At 47.4% G+C, this 21,069-nt stretch overlaps 1 protein-coding gene across 1 annotated transcript; it reads right to left on the bottom strand.

Annotated features, from left to right (window-relative positions):
- Positions 1-10,821: 10,821 nt before the first annotated feature.
- On the bottom strand, positions 10,822-13,385 carry Htr1d (5-hydroxytryptamine receptor 1D). Its single transcript, XM_052175704.1, has one exon. It carries the CDS (start codon positions 12,704-12,706, stop codon positions 11,585-11,587), a length of 1,122 nt encoding a protein of 373 aa, XP_052031664.1. The 5' UTR covers positions 12,707-13,385; the 3' UTR covers positions 10,822-11,584.
- Between the last annotated feature and the right edge of the window lie 7,684 nt (positions 13,386-21,069).

Here is a 21,069-nt window from a genome sequence, read left to right as displayed (position 1 = left end):
TACAGGCAAAACACCCATATACTTTTTTGGGGAAAAAGTCTTTAAAAACAAATTAAAATCAATTTGGGCCAATTGATTGATTTAATCAATTTAATCCCAAGCTGGGAGATAGGGATGCTGTTCTTGGGTGATGTCACCTAGACCTGAATGTTCCTTTGTCTCTTCCAATGGTTACAGGGATGCCTTGTGCAGATTTCTTAGGCATTTTAAGCCCCATCTACCTATCTTCAAAGTGGGGATAACAGTTTCCTCTTCCCCATATTGTTGGGGGTCAAGATCCAAGATCATGAGTTGCAGCTGTGACAAGGATGATGTGACTAAAGATGTCCTAGATAATCTTAAAAATCTTCTCTCTCAGGCTGGAGAGATGGCTCCACGGTTAAGAGCACCGATTGCTCTTCCGAAGGTCCTGAGTTCAAATTCCAGCAACCACACGGTGGCTCACAACCATCGGTAAAAAGATCTGATGCTCTCTTCTGGTGTGTCTGAAGACCGCTCAGTGTGCTCATATATAATAAATAAATACATCTTTTTTTAAAAAAAATCCTCTCTTAAGGTCTGGGATCCCTATTTTCTGCCTTTGAGAGCAAAATCTGGGATTAGCAAGCAAATTAATGTGCTATGGTAAAACCCTTCAATCAGAGGACTGCTTGACTAAGAAACTGTAAAGAAGCCACTCTCCCCTCTGGTTGGAAAGGCACCTGAGGGCAACCAGGAGGTGGGGCACAACACAGGCAGGGGTGGGGAAGAGAACAGGCTGTCTACCTTTCTAATCTGTCTCGTGTACTTTGATCCCCAAATGGACTATGAACTTTGTGAGGGATCTGGTGGCCATATGGGGACAGAAAACAACCAATCATAAAAAAAAAAAAAAAAAAAGATAGATCACAGACAGGTTGCCAACTGGCAATCCAGGAGCTAGACTCAGTTCCCAGGCTCTCGTTCTGTAGTCCGAATAGTCAACTGTGTGTGTTTGGCTCGCCACCTAATTAGTTCCAAATGAGTAAGTGATAGTCTAGTCCCATTCAGAGACTTCCCCAGTTCTGAGCACTGCAGCGTCAGGGACAGCACCAGGCCTCAGCCACCTTCTCAGGTGGACAGAATTGTTGTTCATCTGGTACCAAAGAATGGACTGAGTTAAAAAGCAAGAAACTGGAAACCCTGGTGTCTTACTCAGGGTTTCTATTCCTGCACAAACATCATCACCAAGAAGCAAGTTGGGGAGGAAAGGGTTTATTCAGCTTACACTTCCACATTGCTGTTCACCACTAAAGGAAGTCAGGACTGGAACTCAAGCAGGTCAGGAAGCAGGAGCTGATGTAGAGGCCATGAAAGGATGTTCCTTACTTACTTGCTTCCCCTGGCTTGCTCAGCCTGCTCTCTTATAGAACCCAAGACTACCAGCCCAGGGATGGCACCACCCACAAGGGGCCCTCCCACCTTGATCACTAATTGAGAAAATGCCCCACAGCTGTATCTCATGGAGGCACTTCCCCAAATGAAGCTCCTTTCTCTGCGATAACTCCAGCTTGTGTCAAGTTGACACACAAAACCAGCCAGTATACCTGGTTACCAAACTTGTAATTTTCCCACTAGTGTGCGTGTCCACGTGCGTGCGTGCGTGCGTGTGTGTGTGTGTGTGTGTGTGTGTGTGTGTGTGTGTGTGTGTCCAGGTGTTCATGGATGAACATATGTGCGCCTGTGTGTGGAGGCAGAGGTTACCCTTGGGTGTTTTTACTCAGGTAACATCCACATGACTTTTGAGACAAAGTCTGCCTCACCTTTACCTGGCTGAGGCTGACTGACTGGTCCTGAGCCTGGGATCTGCTTCTCTCTGCCGCCTCAGCGCTGGGATTACAAGCCCTCAGATATCATGCATGCCCTACAGACACTTCACTGAGCCATTTCTCCAGCTTGACTGCTTTTCAAAGACACTCTGTGTGCCTGGCCACATCCTTTGGGGGGATTCAGAGTGTGGCCTGGCTTAAATTCTGTCCCTGGGACACAGGGCAAAGGACTGAGTTTCCTGGGACTTTAGCTTCAATTCTGGACTATAACAATCGGACTTGCTTCACTGGGTTAAGTGGCTAATGCCCATAAAACGCTTAAGGCATACCTGGGTACACAGTCAGGGCTCAATAAATGCTATTTTATCATTAGCCACATGCTGTCTGGCAGTGTACCAGGTGCTAAGAGGACAGAGATAGATAAGTGTCCCCACAGGACTCAGAGTCGCTGGGGATCACAGGGTGATTGATGGACTGTGGATGGGGCCCCAACCTTGAAAGCAGAAGAGCTGAGGTCACCTGGGTCCATGGAGCTCAGATATTTGCACAACCTTCAGGATTCACATCCTGGAGGCCTCAAGTCTGTTGACAGTAAAACGGTGGAGAAGGGGAGGGCTGAGAATAGAACTCAGTGGGAAACCTAGCCTAGCATGTGTGAAGCTCTGGGCTATGCTTCCAGCCCTGAAAAATAAATCAATAATAAACAAACAAACTGGCCTGGGAAGCTGGGGCCATGATGGTATATACTTACAGTGCCAGCTACCCAGAAGCCCGAGGCAGGAGGATCACTTGAGTCCAGAAGTTCAAAGGTGACCACCCTGGGTAATAGAGACCTAGGCCTTTTATTTTGTTTGTTTATTTATTTATTACATACTTATTTATTTTGTTTGTTCGAGACAGGGTTTCTTTGTGTAGCCCTGGCTGCCCTAGAACCCACTATGTAGACCAGGCTGACCTAGAACTCACAAAGATCTGTCGCCTGCCTCTGACTCTTGAGTGCTGGGATTAAAGGCATGCACCACCATTGCCCAGCAAGATGCATTTTTTTAAAAAATAAAATCAATTGGAGAAAAACAAAGCTTGGAATATTGCCTTACACCTGTAGTTCCTGGACTCGGGAAGCGGAGGCGGAAGTTTGAGGCCAGCCTGAGCTATATGTGAGACCATGCCTCAGAAACAAACAGATAGTTTTGTTTTTGTTTGTTTGTTTTTGTTTTTTCTGAGACAGGGTTTCTCTGTGTAGCCCTGGCAGTCCTGGAACTCAGTTTGTAGACCAGGCTGGCCTTGAACTCAGAAATCAGCCTCCCAAATGTTGGGATTACAGGCATGTGCCACCACAGCCCGGCCCAGATAATTTTTAAAATAGCAAATGAAAAGGTAATTTGGGGCTGGAGAGATGGCTCAGTGGTTAAGAGCACCAACTGCTCTTCCAGAGGTCCTGAGTTCGATTCCCAGCACCCACATGGTAGCTCACAACCATCTGTAATGGGATCTGACACCTTCTTCTGGTGTGCCTGAAGACAGCAACAGTGTACTCATATAAATAAAATAAATACATCTTTGAAAAAAAAAGCAATTTGATTTTGGGGGGATATTTGTTGTATGTTTTGTTTTGTATTTTAGTTTTTTTTAAGAAAGGGTGTCACTGTCCCATGGCCTAGACTCAAAAGGTCCTCTTAACCTCTTAAACCTCTTAACCTTTGTCATTCCTGGTCCTCGGGGACAACTCTGAAAAATAAAGTTGGGTTTCTATGAGGAAGGGACAGGGCTGGCACCATGTGCCTCTGCCACACCTGCACAAGCCAGAACTTAGCAGAATCTATGTTGGATGAGGCCCTGCCTTTCCCGGCATCATCTCTGTTACACAGTGTGTGTGTGTGTGTGTGTGTGTGTGTGTGTGTGTGTGTGTGTGTGTGTGACTAAGCGTGAAAGAATTAAAAGCTTGCCCGGGTTGGGAGGTGGGAGGAAAGAAGATGGAAAGGAGAAAGGTCCTCGGTGCAGACTGTCTCCATGCTCATAAGAAACTCTAGTTTGTTTGTTTGTATTGATGGGGATTGAATCCAGGGCCGCATGTGTTCTCAGGGAAATCCCTAACCACTGAACCATAGCCCCAGCCCTCAGGCTCCCTCTGTCTCTCTATGTATCTATCTCTCTATGCATGTATGTATGTATGTATCTATATCTGTGTGATCTCATGTACCCCAGGCTGGCCTCATACTTGCTATATAGCCCAGGCTGACCTTAAACTGCTGGTCTTCCTGCTTCCACTTCTCTATTGCTAAGATCACATGTATGTCACTGTGCTTGGTTTGTACAATGCTGGGGTGGCAAAAATCAAGGGTTTTGGTATGCTAGGCAGTCACTCTATTAACTGGGCTATGTCTCCAGCACCACCTAATCTTTTGCAGCCAGGCGGTAGTGACACATGCTTTTAATCCCAGCACTTGGGAGACAGAGGCTGGCGGATTTCTGAGTTCAAGGCCAGCCTGGTCTACAGAGTAAGTTCCGGGACAGCCAGGGCTACACAGAGAAACCCTGTCTCGGAAAAAAAAAAAAGAAGAAAAAAAACCTTTTGCAGCAGAATTTCATTTTGTAGTTCAGACTGGCTTGGACTTGAAATCATCCTGCCTCAGCCTCCCAAACTACACTTCCAAGCCTAAAAGTATTATTTTATTATTATTATTATTATTATTATTATTATTATTATTATTATTGAGACCTGCTTTCTCTGTGTAGCCCTGGCTGCCCTGGTACTTGTTCTGTAGACCTGTCTGGCCTCGAATTCACAGAGTTTATTCACAGAGTTGACCTGGCTCTGCTTCCCAAAGGCTGAGACTAAAGGCATGCACCGCCACATCCAGATGATTTATTCTATTATTTTATTTTATTTTAATTTATTTTTTGAGACAAGGTCTCAACATACATCCCTGACAAGGCCTAGATTCAGTATGGAGTGTGGGTTAGCTGGTCAGACTTGTTAGCCTTCCAAACCACAGGTCTGTGCTAGACAAGTTTATTTTCAATTTGTCCTTCATGTGTCCTGAGGAGCGCAGGAACCGTGGGAGGGAGGTGGGGCCCCTTCAGATGATAACAACGGTGGCTGCCCTTTCACCTTTCACAGTATGGGGGACTTCTAGAGGAAGAGAAGGCAATGTGGAGGCTGGGCTACGACCAGCTAAGTCAACAGATCCAATTTGATGCTTGGGGACACTGGGTTGACTGGCTTCCTAGCCAGCCATTCCATCTGAGCTATCACACACACACACACACACACACACACACCATCCAGCTCCCCTTGGCCCCAATTCTCATACTAGGTGAGGTTCCTAACCAGGAGCAGCCATCATCTCCCAAAAATGTAAAGACAGGGCATTGGGAAGGCATTGGGAAACAGGAGTCCATTTGTCCAGCAGTCACTCACGTATTTAAACATTTATTGAACACCTACTTTACACCAGGCCCTGTGGCATACTGGTGATCAAAGGGAGAATACAGGCAATAAGAACATCAGCTTCGAGCTGGAGAGATGGCTCAGTGGTCAAGAGCACCAACTGCTCTTCCAGAGGTCTTGAGTTCAAATCCCAGCAACCACATGGTGGCTCACAACCATCTGTAATGACATCTGATGCCCTCTTTTGGTGTGTCTGAAGAGAGTAACAGTGTACTCACATAAGATAAATAAATAAATCTTTAAAAAAAAAAAAAAAAGCACATCACCTTCAAGCCAACACCAAAGCAGAGGAACAGGAAGTAAGCAAGGACTAATGCTTAAGTGTGTGTGATCACTAGAAGCAAGCGTAATAAAAACATAAACCCAGGAGCCAGGCATGGCAGTCTGGTTTGTAATCTCAGCACTGGGAAGACTGAGGCAGGAGGATAGATCTCAAGTTCAAGTCCAGCCTAAGGGGAGTAGGGAGGAGACCTGTTTCAAAAATCTAATAATGGGGGCTGAAGAGTTGACTCCTAGGTTAAGAATACTTGCTGCTCTTCCAAAAGACCTGGGTTCAGTTCCCCGCACCTACACGGCAGAGCTGTCTGGAATCCCAGTTCCAGGGGGTGTGATGTCTCTTTTGACCTCCATGAGCACTGCACACACACATAGGGAACATACACACATGCATGCAAACACTCATACACACAAAGTAAAATAAAACATTTTTTAAAGTCCATACTAGAAGTTGGCAAGATAAGAGCCAAGCTGGTGAAAGAAAAACCCTTGGGGACATGAGTTCGATCCCTGAAAACCCACATAAAGGTGAAAATGGGGGACCAAATCTCCAAAAATGTCCACCGACTTCATATGCACCCACAGCACATGTGTGCACCCCCTCTACACACACATCATATGCATATACACAATAATAAAGGCCATTTCTAAAGCTGATTATAACGATGCCAAAGAAGGGGCAGGGATGAATTGGGCAGCTGGGGCAGCCACTCTTTTTAAATAGAATCTGCAAACTGGCCCTTGAGTTGCCTGATGCCTATCGGTAAATAACTGAGGATGTTTATTTATAAGCCACCCAGGCTCACCATCCAGGCTGTGCCTCAGTGGCAGAGCTGGGAGCGAGTCAGAGAGCTGGAAATATTCACTCTCTGGCCCCTTTACAAAGCTTCGCCACTGTAAAACACTAGGCCACACCCACTAGAATGGCACCAATAAAAAAAAGACAATAACAAGAGCCACAGAATGTGGACAAGGGGAACCCTTCTGTGGCGCTCTGGGGAAGGGAGACAGGTGTGGCCAAGGAAAACAGTGTGGTTGGTCTGCAGGAGGCCAAACCAGCTGTCATGTGACACACATCGAGTCTACTCGCACACGTCCACACCGAAACTTGGGCTTGGATTTTTACAACCTCATTTGTGCTAAGTGGAAGCAATTCAAATGTCCTTCAATGGATGAATAAAATGTAATACAGACCCACATCCGGCAATAATAAGAATTATAACATATGCTGAGAATTGGATAAGATGTGAAAAACATTAAACAAATAAAAGAAGCCAGCCTCCAAGATCACCCATGGTAAGGTTCTGGTCTTGATTTTTGGTTGGTTTGTCTGCTCTGTGACAGGGTCTGACCTTGTAGCCTTGGCTGGCTTAGAACTCACTGTATAGACCAAGTTGGTCTCAAAATCACAGAGATCTACCAGCCTCTGTTTCTAGAGTACAAGGATTGAAGACATATACCATGCCAGGATATTTTGTTTTGTTTGGGACATGGTCTTGCTGTGTAACCTTGACTGGCCTCATATTGCAGTGTAGCCCAACTCAGCCTCAAAGGTACAGGAATCCCCCTGCCTTAGCTTCCTGAGAGTTGGGGGTCGCAAGCATGCATCAACAAGCAGCAGGATTCCACTTTCTATGAAAAGTCCAGCAGCCAAAAGTCTTCAGGGCAGAGCAGTTGAGATGGCTCCGTGGGTCGAGGTGTTTGCTCCCAAGCCTGAAACCACCTAAATACCATCCCTAGGACCCATATGGTGGAAGGAGAAAACTAGCTCCCACAACTTCTTCTTTGACCTCCACACACGCCCTGTAGCTTGTACACACACACACACACACACACACACACACACACACACACAAATAAATAAATAAATAAATAAATAAATAAATAAATAAATAAATTAGGTCTGGTGATGATAGCACACACCTTTAATCCCAGCCCTTGGGCAGCAGAGGCAGGCAGATCTCTGTGAGTTCTAGGCCAGCCTTGTCTAAAGAGTAAGTTTTCTAGGCCAGCCAGGGCTACACAGAAAAATCCTGTCTTGAAGACAAAAAAAAAAAAAAAAAAGAAAAAAGATTACAGGACAGAAAGTAGATGTGTATTCAGCAAGGCAGGGGGTGGGTGAGGAGAGCAGGGTTTTTTTATGTGGGGGGGGCGGAGAATGAAAGAGGGTGCTCTTGTGTGTGCTTTATTTCTTTTTCTTTGAGACAGAGTCTTCCTATGTAGCTCTGGCTGTCCTGAAACTCACTAAGTAGATCAGACTCTTCCAGAATTGACAGAGACCTGCCTGCCTCTGTCTCCTATGTGTTAGAATTGTCTCTGCCTCCAGAGTACTGAGATTAAAGGCGTGTGTCACCACCATCCCGCACTCCCTGCTTTTTAAAGATGAGATCTTTCTATGTGGTTCAGGCTGGCTGCACACTCCAGGCAATCCTCCTACCTCTGCTTGAGTGCTGTGGTCACAGGCGTGCACCATCACACCTAGGCATCGTTACGGATATTTTTCATGCTCTGCATCGAACCCAGGACCTTTTATAAGCTATGCAGCAGTCCATACAGCGCTGCAGCACGCCACGCCCCCAGACCCTTTAATTGCACGACACATGTAAACTGTATCTTGAAAAGCTGTTTGTGAAATGATGTTGACTTTGGCTCTAGTCGCAACAGGCCTGGGAGGCTTTTGGCGTTTGAACTTCTTTTATAATTTCCTCAAAGCTCTCAAGTAGTAGCGCCAGTGACATTTATGTTTTACTGTGCGAAGTGCTTATGATCTCTGCCTTATTCCCTCACAACCCCTCCCCCTCCCCCACAGGCTCAATATAGATGATCCCATTTAATAGAGGAGAAACTGAAGCTCAGCGTGATTGGGCAATTCACCCCCGGATCACACAACTGCTATGCCTTTAGCCTGTGCCCAATGTCACAGAGCCATTCTGTGCTTTCCTATCTAGACTCTAAATCCCCATTCTTTCCTGGATCAGGAAGACATCACAAAGCAAAGTAAAGAGATGTGCCAACCAAGGCTTAAAAGTGGGGGTGAGGGGTGGGAGAGGGTGGGGGGGTAGGGGGTGTGTTCACACAATGCTTGCTCATTGTTCTGGTTTTGACCTGCAGGACAATATAAGTTGCCTGTGGTGGTAAGAAGAGCTAGGGGTACAGGAGATCTTACTTCTAAAGGAAGGAAAGAAGGAAGGAAGGAAGGAAGGAAGGAAGGAAGGAAGGAAGGAAGGAAGGAAGGAAGGAAGGAGGAGTCCACCAAGCAAAGAGGACCAGTGAGCATGTTGAGTGTCCCTGCGTCAGAGAGAGGCCACACAGCCACAAGACACTACTTGCACCAATCCCGAAGTGTAGAGGCAGAGTAATCTCTCAGTACAGGAAGTGGGGTTTATTAGAAAGCCGACTTTGGCTGAGTGGTGGTGGTGTTTGCCTTTAACCCCAGCACTTGGGAGACAGAGGCAGGCAGGTTTCTGAGTTTGAGGCCAGCCTGGTCTACAAAGTGAGTTCCAGGACAGCTAGAGCTACACAGAGAAACCCTGTCTCAAAAAAACAAAAAAGAAAAAGAAAAAGAAAAAGAAAAAGAAAAAGAAAAAGAAAAAGAAAAGCAAGCAAGCCGGCTTTGCCAGTACCCTAGGATACCAGGTGTAATGGTTTATACCTGTCGTTCAGCTACTCGAGAGGCTGAAGCAAGAGGATCACTTGAGCCAACCTGAGATTCAAAATCACCTTGAACAACACAGTGAGTCTTTGTCACAAAACAGACTTCTGGCCCTTCTCGACAGAGGTTCTGATTCAGTGGGTCTGAGACCAGGGATCCAGGGTTGGCAAGCTCGTGGGGTGATTCTGCGTAGGGGGTCCAGGAACCGAACTGTAACGCATCCACATCCGGAACAGACTTCTCTCTCTGGGTTGCCCTCCTCTCCTTCCCAGCCTTCCTGACCTCTGGCTCTCACTCCTCTCCCGGTGTCTGAGGCCTCAGGGAGCACCCTGGAAGCTCTGCCACTCTCTCACCTGGGACCAAGCCTGTCTCCCCGACACCTCAGCGCAGCTCCTGACCCGTCTTCCCACCAGGGCTCATCCTTATGAAGCTGTCTCTTAACAAAGCCCTTCTCTGACCACGGCCACATGTCTTTCTTGCACTCGTAAGACGAGGAGTAAGAGAACATGAGAAAAGAGATGCAGAGCGCACTGGGGGGGGGGGGTTTAGGGGAGGGGAGAGCCGTTACTACTACTACCATTATTATTGTTGTAATCTTATTGCTGCCTGACCTTGAGAAGGTCAATTCCTGGATCTCCAAAATGGTGGGGACTTTTGTGTCAAGTGCTACGTTAATTATCATCTCCATTTCGTAGTCTCGGAAAGTAAGGAGTTCAGAAAAGAGCACACCGTTAGGAACTGACAGCGCTTGCATTTGAACCAAAGTATCCGGTTCTGGGTTTCTCTCGTTCTGTTTATTTTGCTTAGTGCTGTGATCCAAACCCAGTAACGTAAACTCGCCAAGCAAGCACACACTCATTGAGCTGCATTCCTAGACCCCAGCCCTAGCTCTTGAGGGGTTTTTTTTTGGGGGGGGGTTTCCCCTAACATCTCTGAAATTTATTTTTGTGTATATACAAATGTGTACTTGTGCAGAAGATGGCTTATGGAAGATAGTTCTCCCTACCATATGGGTTCTGAGAATCAAGCTCACGTCATCAAGCTTGGCGGTAAGTATCTTTACCCACGGAGCCGTCTTGCCATCAGGCCCAGTTTCTCAGTTTTCAATTGTCATTTTGTGGGAGCAACCACAATTAGGAGGCTCATGTTCCTCCACCCCCCCACACCCCCCCGCAAATATTATGCAAATGTTAGGATAACTATATGCAAATGACATGCAAATAAAAACCCACAGGGCCTGGTGTGAGGTGGGTACTCAATGAATGTTGTAAACTGAGTTAAGTTGAAAGTCTGTACTTCAGGGCATAAGTTGGGGGTGGGGGTGGGGAACCCATCCCTGGAGCCTGTGTAAAAAGCTGAATATCGCTGCATGCGTGGCTGCAGTCCTAACACTCTTGTGATGAGATAGGAGGTGGACACAGAAATCATCCCAGGAGCCTGTGGACTAAGTAGCTTAGAACATGCAAGGCAGGGGTGGAGACAAGGAAAACTGCTTCAAAAACGGTGTAAGGCAAGAACTGCCAGAGGTGTGGCGTGCCACAGCCTTGCACACACATCTCATGTACACATGTGGGACAGTTGGCGAATAGATAATTTTGTAGACTTCACTGCTCGCTGTGTCTCATGCGGTTTATTTGGTAAGACTCAACAGCTTAAGAATTCTGATGACAAGGGTTGTAAAAAAAAAAGAATAATTAAGGGAAAAAAATCAGAACAGGAAGAACGAGGTGTCCATTCTTCATGTGGCAGTCTTCTCCGGTGGCAGGTTGGTGGGTTTTAACTTCAGAACATTACAAACCAGAGACAGGGAAGAATGAAGGATGCGGAGCTGATCTGGTCCCAGGTATACCTCTCTCCTGCTGCAGCCTTCTGAATTTCTCTCCATCTATCCTGGGTCACGATACCACTTTCCTTACGGACAACCAGGACCCAGTAGAAACAATCCCTGGGTGTTATCTTCTAATCGATGAGGTACAGGGGATGGCAACCCCTCCTTTCTAACTCCAAATTCTCTTCTAATTCAAGTCAATAATCACACCCATTCCCCACAGCCCTCTCTAAAATCCCAGGTAGACCAGAAGGCCTTCCCTCCAAGCCTGCTAGAGAATAAGACAGTTTTTCACCTTGATCCTACCGTTTATATTTCTTCTAATCCAGAGGACCATAAGCATATTATGTTAAGGGATGTCTTCAGTCCTGTCCCCCCTCTACACAAGGCAATGGCCTAACTTTAGGTGATTCAGAAGTCTAGAAGACGCTGGCAGTCGAACACAGAACAAATCTATTGATTTAACCCAAGACCCAAGATAGCACAAATCAACCCGGGACTCAGAGAAACGACAGTAATAAAAAAAAAAAAGGCAACCCCAGCGGGGTTACAGGACATAACAGATAAACAAGAGTCACCCCCAAGTCTGACTAAGAGGACTTCCGGAAATGGACAACTTTCTGAAATGCTTGTCGAAAGTCTTCGTTGAACACAGTGTAGATGACGGGGTTAATGAGAGAGTTTAAATAACCGAGCCACGTGAAGAAGTCAAATAGGGCCGGGTGAATCCAACAGGAGTCCCTGCAGATGGGGAGGACCAATGATACTACGAAAAAGGGCAGCCAGCAGATGATAAAGGCCCCAAGGATGATGCCCAAGGTCTTAGTGGCTTTCCTTTCCCGGGCCGCGGAGATCCTCTTGCGTTCTAGGATGCTATCTGCAAGCTTGATTTTCACCTGGTTGAAAAAGAGAGGAGAGCCGACTGTGTGTGTGTGGCTCTCGTGGAGGCTGGGGTTGAGGGAGCAGAGCGAAGAGCCAGCAGAGCCTGTGATGAGCTGTGCCGTGGTGAAGCGCTTCCCGTAGAGGGAGGGTGGGTTCAGGATTCGACTCCGGGCGGCCACGTATATGCGGCCATACAGGATAATGAGCAAGATGGATGGGATGTAGAAGGCCCCACAGGTCGAGTAGATGGTGTAAGAAATCTGCGATGTGTTCACCAGGCAGTCAGCCATCTCCTCGTGAGCCGTGGCCTGCCGCCAGAAGAGCGGAGGGATGGAGATACAGATGGAGATGACCCAGACGGCCGCAATCATCGCTGCTGCGTGGCCCGCGGTCCGACGCTTGCTGTACTCCAGGGCATCGGTGATGGCCCAGTATCTGTCCAGAGCGATGACACAGAGATGCAGGATGGAGGCCGTGCAGCACGTGATGTCAAAAGACACCCAGATGTCACACAGGATCTGGCCAAAGTTCCAGGTGCGGGTGGTGGTGTAGGCTATGCTGATGGGCATGACCAAGATAGAAACCAGGAGGTCGGTGGTGGCCAAGGAGCCAATGAGATAGTTGGCTGGGGTGTGGAGCTTCTTGGTGAGCAGAATGGTGGTAAGTACGAAGGCATTGGAGAGGACAGTGGCCAGTGTGATGATGGACAGGACCACCACGAGGGAGATCCTGAGCGCCTGCAGGACCTCTGGGTCCCAAGCCCCTGTAGCATTCAGGGATCTGTTGGAGGCCTCCTGAGGAAGGCCTAGAGACTGGTTTGAAAGAGACATGCTCAATGTTTCTCTCTTCCCGCAGACTTCCACACACACGGCTCACTCCTTCACTGCAGTCCGATCCAAAGAGCAAAGTCATCCTTCAGCGTCAGGATTGTGAAGGCCGTGCATCAGGACGGAGCACAGCAAAAAACGGCCTCAAGACCTGGGCAGGAAAGAACACCAAGACCACGGCTGGCTGCTTCCGGAAGCAGATGAAACCCCAAGGCATCTTGGGATTCTGGATTCTCCCGGCAGATGGTCCAGCTCAGTGGACACATGCTAGACTCGTTAGATAGTTACCAAGGTCTCACAGGAGGAGGGGCAGGGTTCTGGGGTTCTTGCCTTTGACATTCTAATGCTTTTCAAAACGTAAGACGTCAACATATTTAACAAAAGCTTCAACATTTCCCTGTTCATACGTGGAGAAGATTCTGGATATCAGGTTACTTCCAGAGAGCTCTTAAAACAGGAGACAAAAAGAACCAGCTGATTCAGAGGTGTGCCACCGGCAGCTCCGTTTTCCCAGGATCCTGCCCACATGTCATGAGGGCTCAGCGTTGGTTCTGTCCCGCTGCTGACGGCTTTGCGTCTGACCAAACAAAACATTCCCGTGACCAAGACTCAAAGAATGCATGAGCCAGGAGAAACCAAAACAAATGGGTCACCACTGGTTCACCAAGATGTGTTCAGAAGCTGAGACTTGAGAAAAAAAGAGAAAGAAGAAAAAGAAGTAGTTAGAATCTAGAAAGACGATTCTGAAAGCTTCGATGGCACAAACAGTACTGCTTTAGCTGCCCCTGGTCCTGTGAATCCTGGTGCTTGACTTTCTGAGATCAAGAACCGGCAGGTGGTGGTGTGCCCTGCCCACACAATTCCCAGAGGGGACAGAGTGTCCTAGCTTTTGGAAGTATCACAGTTTTGTTCCAAGCGCATGAAGTCAGCGCTGTAAACTGAATGACAGAACGTCTCTCCATGCAGTCGTGACAGCTAAACCAAACCAAACCAGGCTGGGGGTTGGGGGGTGGGGGTGAGGGAGCAAAATCTTCCAGAAAGAACCCCATATTGTCATACACTGTCTGACCAGGGTGACAGACTTCTGTTCGTCGGAACTTTCCAAATTCCTTAGAGTCAGCACAAGTGACTCGTGCATGAGACAGGAAAGGAACCATGGTATTTTGTTTGTTTGTTTGGTTGGTTGGTTTTGGTTTTGGTTTTGGTTTTTCGAGACAGGGTGTCTCTGTGTAGCCCTGGCTGACCTGGAACTCACTCTGTAGACCAGGCTGTCCTCGAACTCAGAAATCCACCTGTCTCTGCCTCCCAAGTGCTGGGATTAAAGGCGTATGCCTGCCCCTCTGGATTTTTGTTTTGTTTGTTTTTGTTTTTGTTTTTAATTAAGACATGGTCCCATGTAGCCCAGGTTGACCTTAAATTCACTCTCCTGTCTAGGATGACTTTGGACTCTTGATCCTCCTGACTCCACTTTCTGAATTCTGGGACTGAGGGTTTTTATGCTTGGTTCAGAAGGATTCTTAAAACAAGACAAAACCTACAGCAAGCACATGTTTTTAATCCCAGCACTCAGGAGGCAGAGACAGGTGGCTTTCTGTGAGTTAGAGGCCAACTTGGTAACAAGAAGTGCCAGGTTACATAGTAAAAACCTGTCTCAAAAAGAAAAAAAAAATAACCACAGCAAAAAGCTCTACAACAAAACATTTCTTATTAAGGAAAGAAGTTAACTGCTAAATTTTAAATTCTTGAACATTTTTCATGATTGAAATTCACCTCCAGAAAAAGAATTGAACTTCATGAATGGAAAATGGATTTTGCATCCCCCCCATGGATTAATTGGTTTGTTTTGAAAGTTTACTTTTTATTTGTATTTATTTGTATATATACACTGTAGCTGTCTTCAGACACACCAGAAAAGGGCATTGATCCCATTACAGATGGTTGTGAGCCACCATGTAGTTGGTGGGATTTGAACTCAGGACCTCTGAAACAGCAATTGCTGAGCAATCTCTCCATTCCCCAGCCTATTTTCATCTCCCTTCTCACTGTAAGAGCTGCATATTTTTATATGTTCAGACATGTGTGATTAGTCTACACAGTAAGCCCCTGGATAGGCAGGACTATATAGTGAGATACTGTCTGAAAAACCAAAACAACATCTGGGCAGTGGTGGCACATACCTATATTCCCAGTGGTTTTGCAGGTGGAGGGAGGAAGATTAGGTGTTCAAAGCCAGCCTCAGTTATATCGAAAGTTTGAGGTCAGCCTAGGTTATATGAGACCCTACCTCCAATAAAGTAAGGAAGAAAGGGAGGGAAAATAGAGAGGGAAAGAGGGAGAGAGGAAGAGAAGAAATCAGCTTAGGTTATAAGAGAACCTATCACCAAGGAAGGAAGGAAGGAAAGAAAGAAGGAAGAACAGAAAAACTCTAAAACATAGCCCCCAAATAAAAGACATTATCATCATCATCATCATCATTATTGTTATCATTATTATTATTATTATTTGAGACAGGGTCTCACTGTGTAGTTCTGGCTGGCCTAGAACTTGTGAAACAGACCAAACTGACTTAAACTCAACAGAGATCATCCAGCCTCAATCCCTTCTTCTCCTTCTCTTTCTGAAGCATCTTTAACGGAGTCAGGAACCTACAATTTTTAATCCCATCAGATTAGCCTGGGAGCAGGAGAGATGGTACAAGTGTCAAGTGTCACCTTTGAGAATAAAGGGAGAGTGGGAGGTGCCCGTAGCACCGCGTGCTGGGTTAAAGGCACACCCGGTCTGCTGCTGTTGTCATCAATGGCATTCTTGCTCTGTTACGGGCACTGAGCCAGCACGGTCACCAAACCTGTCCAGTGGGCGACACCATCCTCCAACTTAAGGAGTTGGCCAGTGGGTGTTCAGAGAGGTGACATCACCAGGCTGGAGGCAGGAGAGCTGAGTCCCGAGCTCTCCAAATCTCTACCTTTGTTCAAAGTTTGCAATTCAGGAAGAAAAGCCCCAAGGCATAGGTACGGCCCCAAGGATAATAAATAACAGAACAACTCTCCTGCCTCCTGCTGCCCCCCCCCTCCTGCCCCTTCCTGCCCCCTCCTGCCTCCTGCTGCCCCCTCCTCCCTTCCTCCCCTCCCACCCTGCCCCAGGCTCCATTCCAAGTCTGCAGCTGCCTTCCCTTTCCTACGGCTCCTACAGATGTGAAGTCAGATTGGAACCTTAGGAAGTTTCTCGCCTGCGGACAGCCTAGGTGGGCTTTCTACTGTTCTGTCCCACAGCAAGCTGGTGTGCCTGCCCCACACACTCTGGTGGCTCCAGACATTCCAGCCACCTCCCTGCAGGAAGAGTCCTGGGGCTGGGAAGGCTGAGAGGCTGGTCGGAGGGCAAGCCCTCCATGAAGAGGGACAGGGACAAAGGAGATGGCCTTGGTCAGGGGCCATCTTGCACTGTCAAAGAAGTGACATCATTTTAGAGGCTTCCTGAAACTAGTTAGGAGACTTGTCCCTAATCCTTTACCTTTGGAGGTATGGATTACAGACCTGCAACATTCTATTCTTACCCAGGAGGTGAGACTTTTTATTTTTTATTTTTATTTATTTATTTATTTATTTTGAGATAGGGTTTTTCTGTGTAACTCTGGCTGTCCTAAAACTCACTCTGTAGACCAGGCTGGCCTCCAACTCACAGAGATTTGCCTGTTTCTGCCTCCAGCGTGCTGGGATTAGAGGTGGGCCCCACCACTGCCCAGCTACAATTTTAAACCCAATCAAATCAAATTAGCGTGTGAGGCGCCGAGCCGGCACAAGTGCTACCAGCTGAGAGTACAGGGACAGTTCAAGGAGTCTGGAGCATTGTCTCAGGACACGAACAATGTGAGGGGCACCTGGGGACCTGTGCTCCCATTCCTGTATGCGCTCAACTTTTAGGAACTTCCGTGTTCATGAGCTGATGGGATGTGGTTGGTGTGGGTGATCCCAAAGGTGAGAGCAAACCACTAGGAACTGTCCCTCAGTGGCAGGACCCGCACACCACACCACAGAGCCCTGTGGTGGTCTATTTTTCATTTCATTTTGTTTGTGTGCGCGCGTGCGCGTGCGTGTGCATACGCTCATACAGTGTGCTGGGAATTAAGCCAATGCAGTCATGGACACTGCAAGCAGCCTACCACCACGCTACGTCTCCAGATATATTTCCTGCGTGTAGCCTCATGAAAGCCAGGGGTGAACCTAGAGTGTCATTTCTCAGGTCCTATCCACTCCATTTACCCACCCCGCTTTCTTTCTTAGACATCGTGTCCTGGCCTGGAACTTACCGAGTCACGTGGATTAGCTAGCTAGAGAACGCCAGGGATCTCCCAGGCTCTGCTTTCCTGACGCCGCGGAGGTTAGAAGCATGAACGGCCACGTCAGGCTTCTTCGTGTATGAGGCCTCTGGCCGTTGAAATGCTTCGTCAGTGAGCTGTCTCCACCGCCCTGGATGTTTAATTTCAAAATACGGTGGTGGGTGTAGGGGGTTCTGTTCTTTCTCTCTGTTAATCTCGTGTACTTTCATCTGATCTTGAACTCAATATGTAGTTAAGGATGACCTCGAACCTCTGATCCTTCTTGCCCTCGCCTCCTAAATGCTGGGATTACAAAGTGAGTGACGCAAGCCCGTGTATACAGGGCTGGGGATCAAACCCGGGGCTTTGTGTGTGGTAGCGGGGCGCTCCACCAACTGGGCTGGACCCGAGCACTTTTATTCTTCAGTCTGCACACACACGTATGTGTGTGTATATATACACATACATACATACATACACGACACACGTACGTATACACACATACACACACAAACTACTTTGTAGGAAATAATTCATTCAAAAACAAAATAAAAGGGTTTGAAGGAGAGAAGAGTCAACAGAGATAAAAGTTGAGAGAGAGAGAGAGAGAGAGAGAGAGAGAGAGAGAGAGAACACTGACTTGGGCGAGAAGATGCCCCCTTTCCCCGGCGCAGTCCTTGGATGTCTGGGTGACCTCCTACCAGGAACCTTCACTTGCCAGCTCAATCGACTCAAAAGGGCCCAGCCAGCCCTGAAAAGTCACACAAGACAGCTTTTCAGTTCTTCCTGCCAAACAACCCCCACGTGGAACAGGAAGCAAGTCCTTTCTCCTCCCGGCCCCTCCCCATTTGTCAATTACAGCACCACTACTTTTCTCCCAGAATGCTCCTGTGGTTTCAACAAAGTCAGGACACCCTTGACAGAGAAACTGGCATATGTAGCAGGGGTCCTCCCCCAACCCGCAACCTAAGCTTCCTGCCCTGCGCCCAGGGAAGATCAGTCTTTAACTGAGTCATAAAACCTTCCAGAAACAAAGCGGACTAATGGCTCTGCAGAAGCCAGTCTCAGCCATTTAGAGGGGAAAAAAAAATCCAGGGCTTTCTGATCAAAGATTTGTTGCAGTAGAATAAATCCCCCACAGAGGAATTCATGTCTGCATTCTCTGTAGGAGCGGCGTTGTACGGATGAGTGAGCCCTGGACTGGGGAATAGCTCTCCACAAATCTGAGCACTTTCCATTTTACAAAAGGCCTCTGTAGCTGTTATCTACCCTGTGAGGGACTGCCCACAGTCAGAGGTCTTCTCGACCAGAAAATCAAGGTATTATACATGCTTCCTGGAGATGAAGTGAGGGTTAAGTGTAATGGATGTGATGCAGGCAGAAAAATCTTCCCATGGTGTGTGTGTGTGAACACATGAGTGCTAATTTTAAACTTTAATCAGTATCTTGAGGTACAAATAAATCAGTTTCAAGGCTCAACCACTCAAATTATAAAATCTGGAAAATGGGGCTGGAGAGGCGGCTCAACAGTTAAGAGCACGTGTGCTGCCCTTGCAGAGGACTCTGCTTTGGAGCACTGCTCTCACGTCAGGCGACTCTCGACCCTGACTCAAGCTCCAAAGGATCTGACATTTCTGGCTTCGTCAGGCACCTGCACTTATGCATGCACACACAGACACACACAGACACACACAGACACACACAGACACAATTAAAGAATAAAAATCCTTAAAATCTGGAAAATGGTCAGGCGTGATAGCACAGACCTTTAATCCTAGCACTCGGGAAGCAGAAGCAGGCACATCTCTGTGATTTTTGAGGTCAACCAGGTCTACACAGTGAGTTACAAGATAGCCATGGCTCTGTAGAGAGCCCCTGTCTCAAATAAATAAATAAACAGATAAATAAATAAATAAATAAATAAATAAATAAATAAGAAAGAAAGAAAGAAAAAATCTGGAAAATGTAGGAGAAGGTAAACACTTTTTCCCCTTCTCTTCTCTTCTCTTCTCTTCTCTTCTCTTCTCTTCTCTTCTCTTTCCTTTCTTTAAGACACAGTGTCTTAGCTGGGCATACTGGTGCAAGCCTTTGAATCCAGCACTCAGGAGGTAGAGGCAGGTGGGTCATTGTGAGTTCAAGGCCAGCCTGGTCTACATAGAACGTTCCAGGACAACCAGGGCTACATAGTAAGACCCTGTCTTGAAAAATAACACCAAAAAGATACAGTGTCCTGCATTCTAAGAGGGCTTCATCCTCACTGCCTAGCTACTCTGCAAAATGATCCCCTCATTAAGGACAGGACCCAGTTTGGCTTTTGCTTTGTTCTGAGCCTTGCTATGGAGCCAAGGCTAACCTCAAACTAACTTGTGTTGATCCTCCTGCCTCAGCCAGTCAAGTGCTGGCTTGAGAGTTGAGAGATGACACTGGCTAGGTTTAAAGTGCCAATCTTAAAAAGGGAGGGGCATCCGAGGGCAACACATGTTTTGTTTCTAGAGCTGTAAAAATGCACCAAGCCACACCCTTGGATGTGGGGAATATTCGCTTGTACATCTCCCCAAACGAGGGACTCGTGGTTAGATGCCAAGTGACCTAAAGAGTGCCGGAGGCACCAGCTGTCCGGCATGAGCAGACCTCAGGCTTATCAGTAGAACATCTATGTCCAGTTTCTTCAAGTAGAAAATGAAGACAATCTCTCTGCGGCTCCCCCAACAATTGGAACGGGGACTGTCCCTAAAGCTGTAGCCTAACTGTGAGATCTGTTCTTCAACAGCCCTGCCTTGCCTGGCCTCAATGGGAGAGGTTACACCTAATCCTGCAGAGACTTGATGCACCAGAGTTGGGGATACCCAGGGGAGCCCCACCCTCTCAGAGGAGAAGGGAAGGGGTGGTGAGGAAGTCGGAGAGGAGGAGACCAGGAAGCAGGGGGCAGTGTTTGGGATGTAAATGAATAAATCAATTAATACATAATAAAAAAATAAAATGAAGAGAGACAATAGCAGCCCAGCACCACCCTGCTAGCAGCTAAGTGTGATCAGACTATTTGGGGTGGAAAGTCTGACAAATGCTGCCTCAGTCGTAGCCACTGTGACCCCCCTAATTATCTTTTCATGCTCTCCTGACCCAGAGTCAACTATGGTCCAAAGTATGACATGGAAAGTTCTAGGGGAAAAAAAAGCCCCAACAATTTCTAAGTTATAAGTTGTGCCCTGTTCTGAGCAGCGTGATAAAGTCTTGCACAGTCCTGTTTAGACTGGCCCGGAGGTGACTCATCCCTTGCCTGGCATAGCCACGCAGCACACGCGTGTGGACTGTCTCCACCGGGACCAATGTCTGCTCTTACAGCTCTGTCCAGGTGCCCGTAGATGGCTGTCACTTAGCACTACACTGGCGCCTACGACCTACACCTGGCTCCACATCACTTAGGCATTCTGTCCTCTTACATCATCCCAAGGGGGGGAGTGGAAGGGAGAGGTTAGAGTCTAGAAAATAACATTCTTTTTCTTGAGACCAGGTCTCACTATGTAGCCCAGATTGGCTTGAAACTAACACCAGGCTGCCCTTGAAATCACTGAGAACACCCACCTCTCCAGAATCTTCTTTCCAGCTAATCATCTGACGACACCACGCCCCTAAAATCCCCCTGGGGCTTCCACAGCACCATCACTGCTTGGTTTAAGGGCCCCACCATAAGCAGTCTTTCTACCTCTGACACATTCTGACTCAGCCTGCTGAGTCCATACTTCAGGGACACACATCTGCCTGCTTTTGTGGCAGGGCTATCTCCCCCTCTAAACTGTTTCTTCCTTGTCCTCCCATGCTCGGAAAGTGTCATCTCTTCTGCCCTCTGGCTGTCTCAGTCCTTGTCCCCCTTCTGGACTAGACTACTGCATGCTTGAGATGTCTTTCCTAGTCTGCCTTCCCAAGGGCTCCTCCCCTGAGGGCCCATCACTATCTCCAAATGAATTCCCCAAAGACAGGGGCTAGGTTTTATTCCCCCCTAGGACTCTACCAAGAGTTTATGCTGAGGGGGATATAGAGGTTGCTCAGCGGTTAG

The sequence above is a fragment of the Apodemus sylvaticus genome, chromosome 3 (assembly GCF_947179515.1).
Source record: "Apodemus sylvaticus chromosome 3, mApoSyl1.1, whole genome shotgun sequence".
Taxonomy (NCBI): Eukaryota; Metazoa; Chordata; class Mammalia; order Rodentia; family Muridae; genus Apodemus; species Apodemus sylvaticus.
The sequence above is the reverse complement of the archived record's forward strand: the minus strand, read 5'-3'. Positions and strand labels throughout refer to the sequence as shown.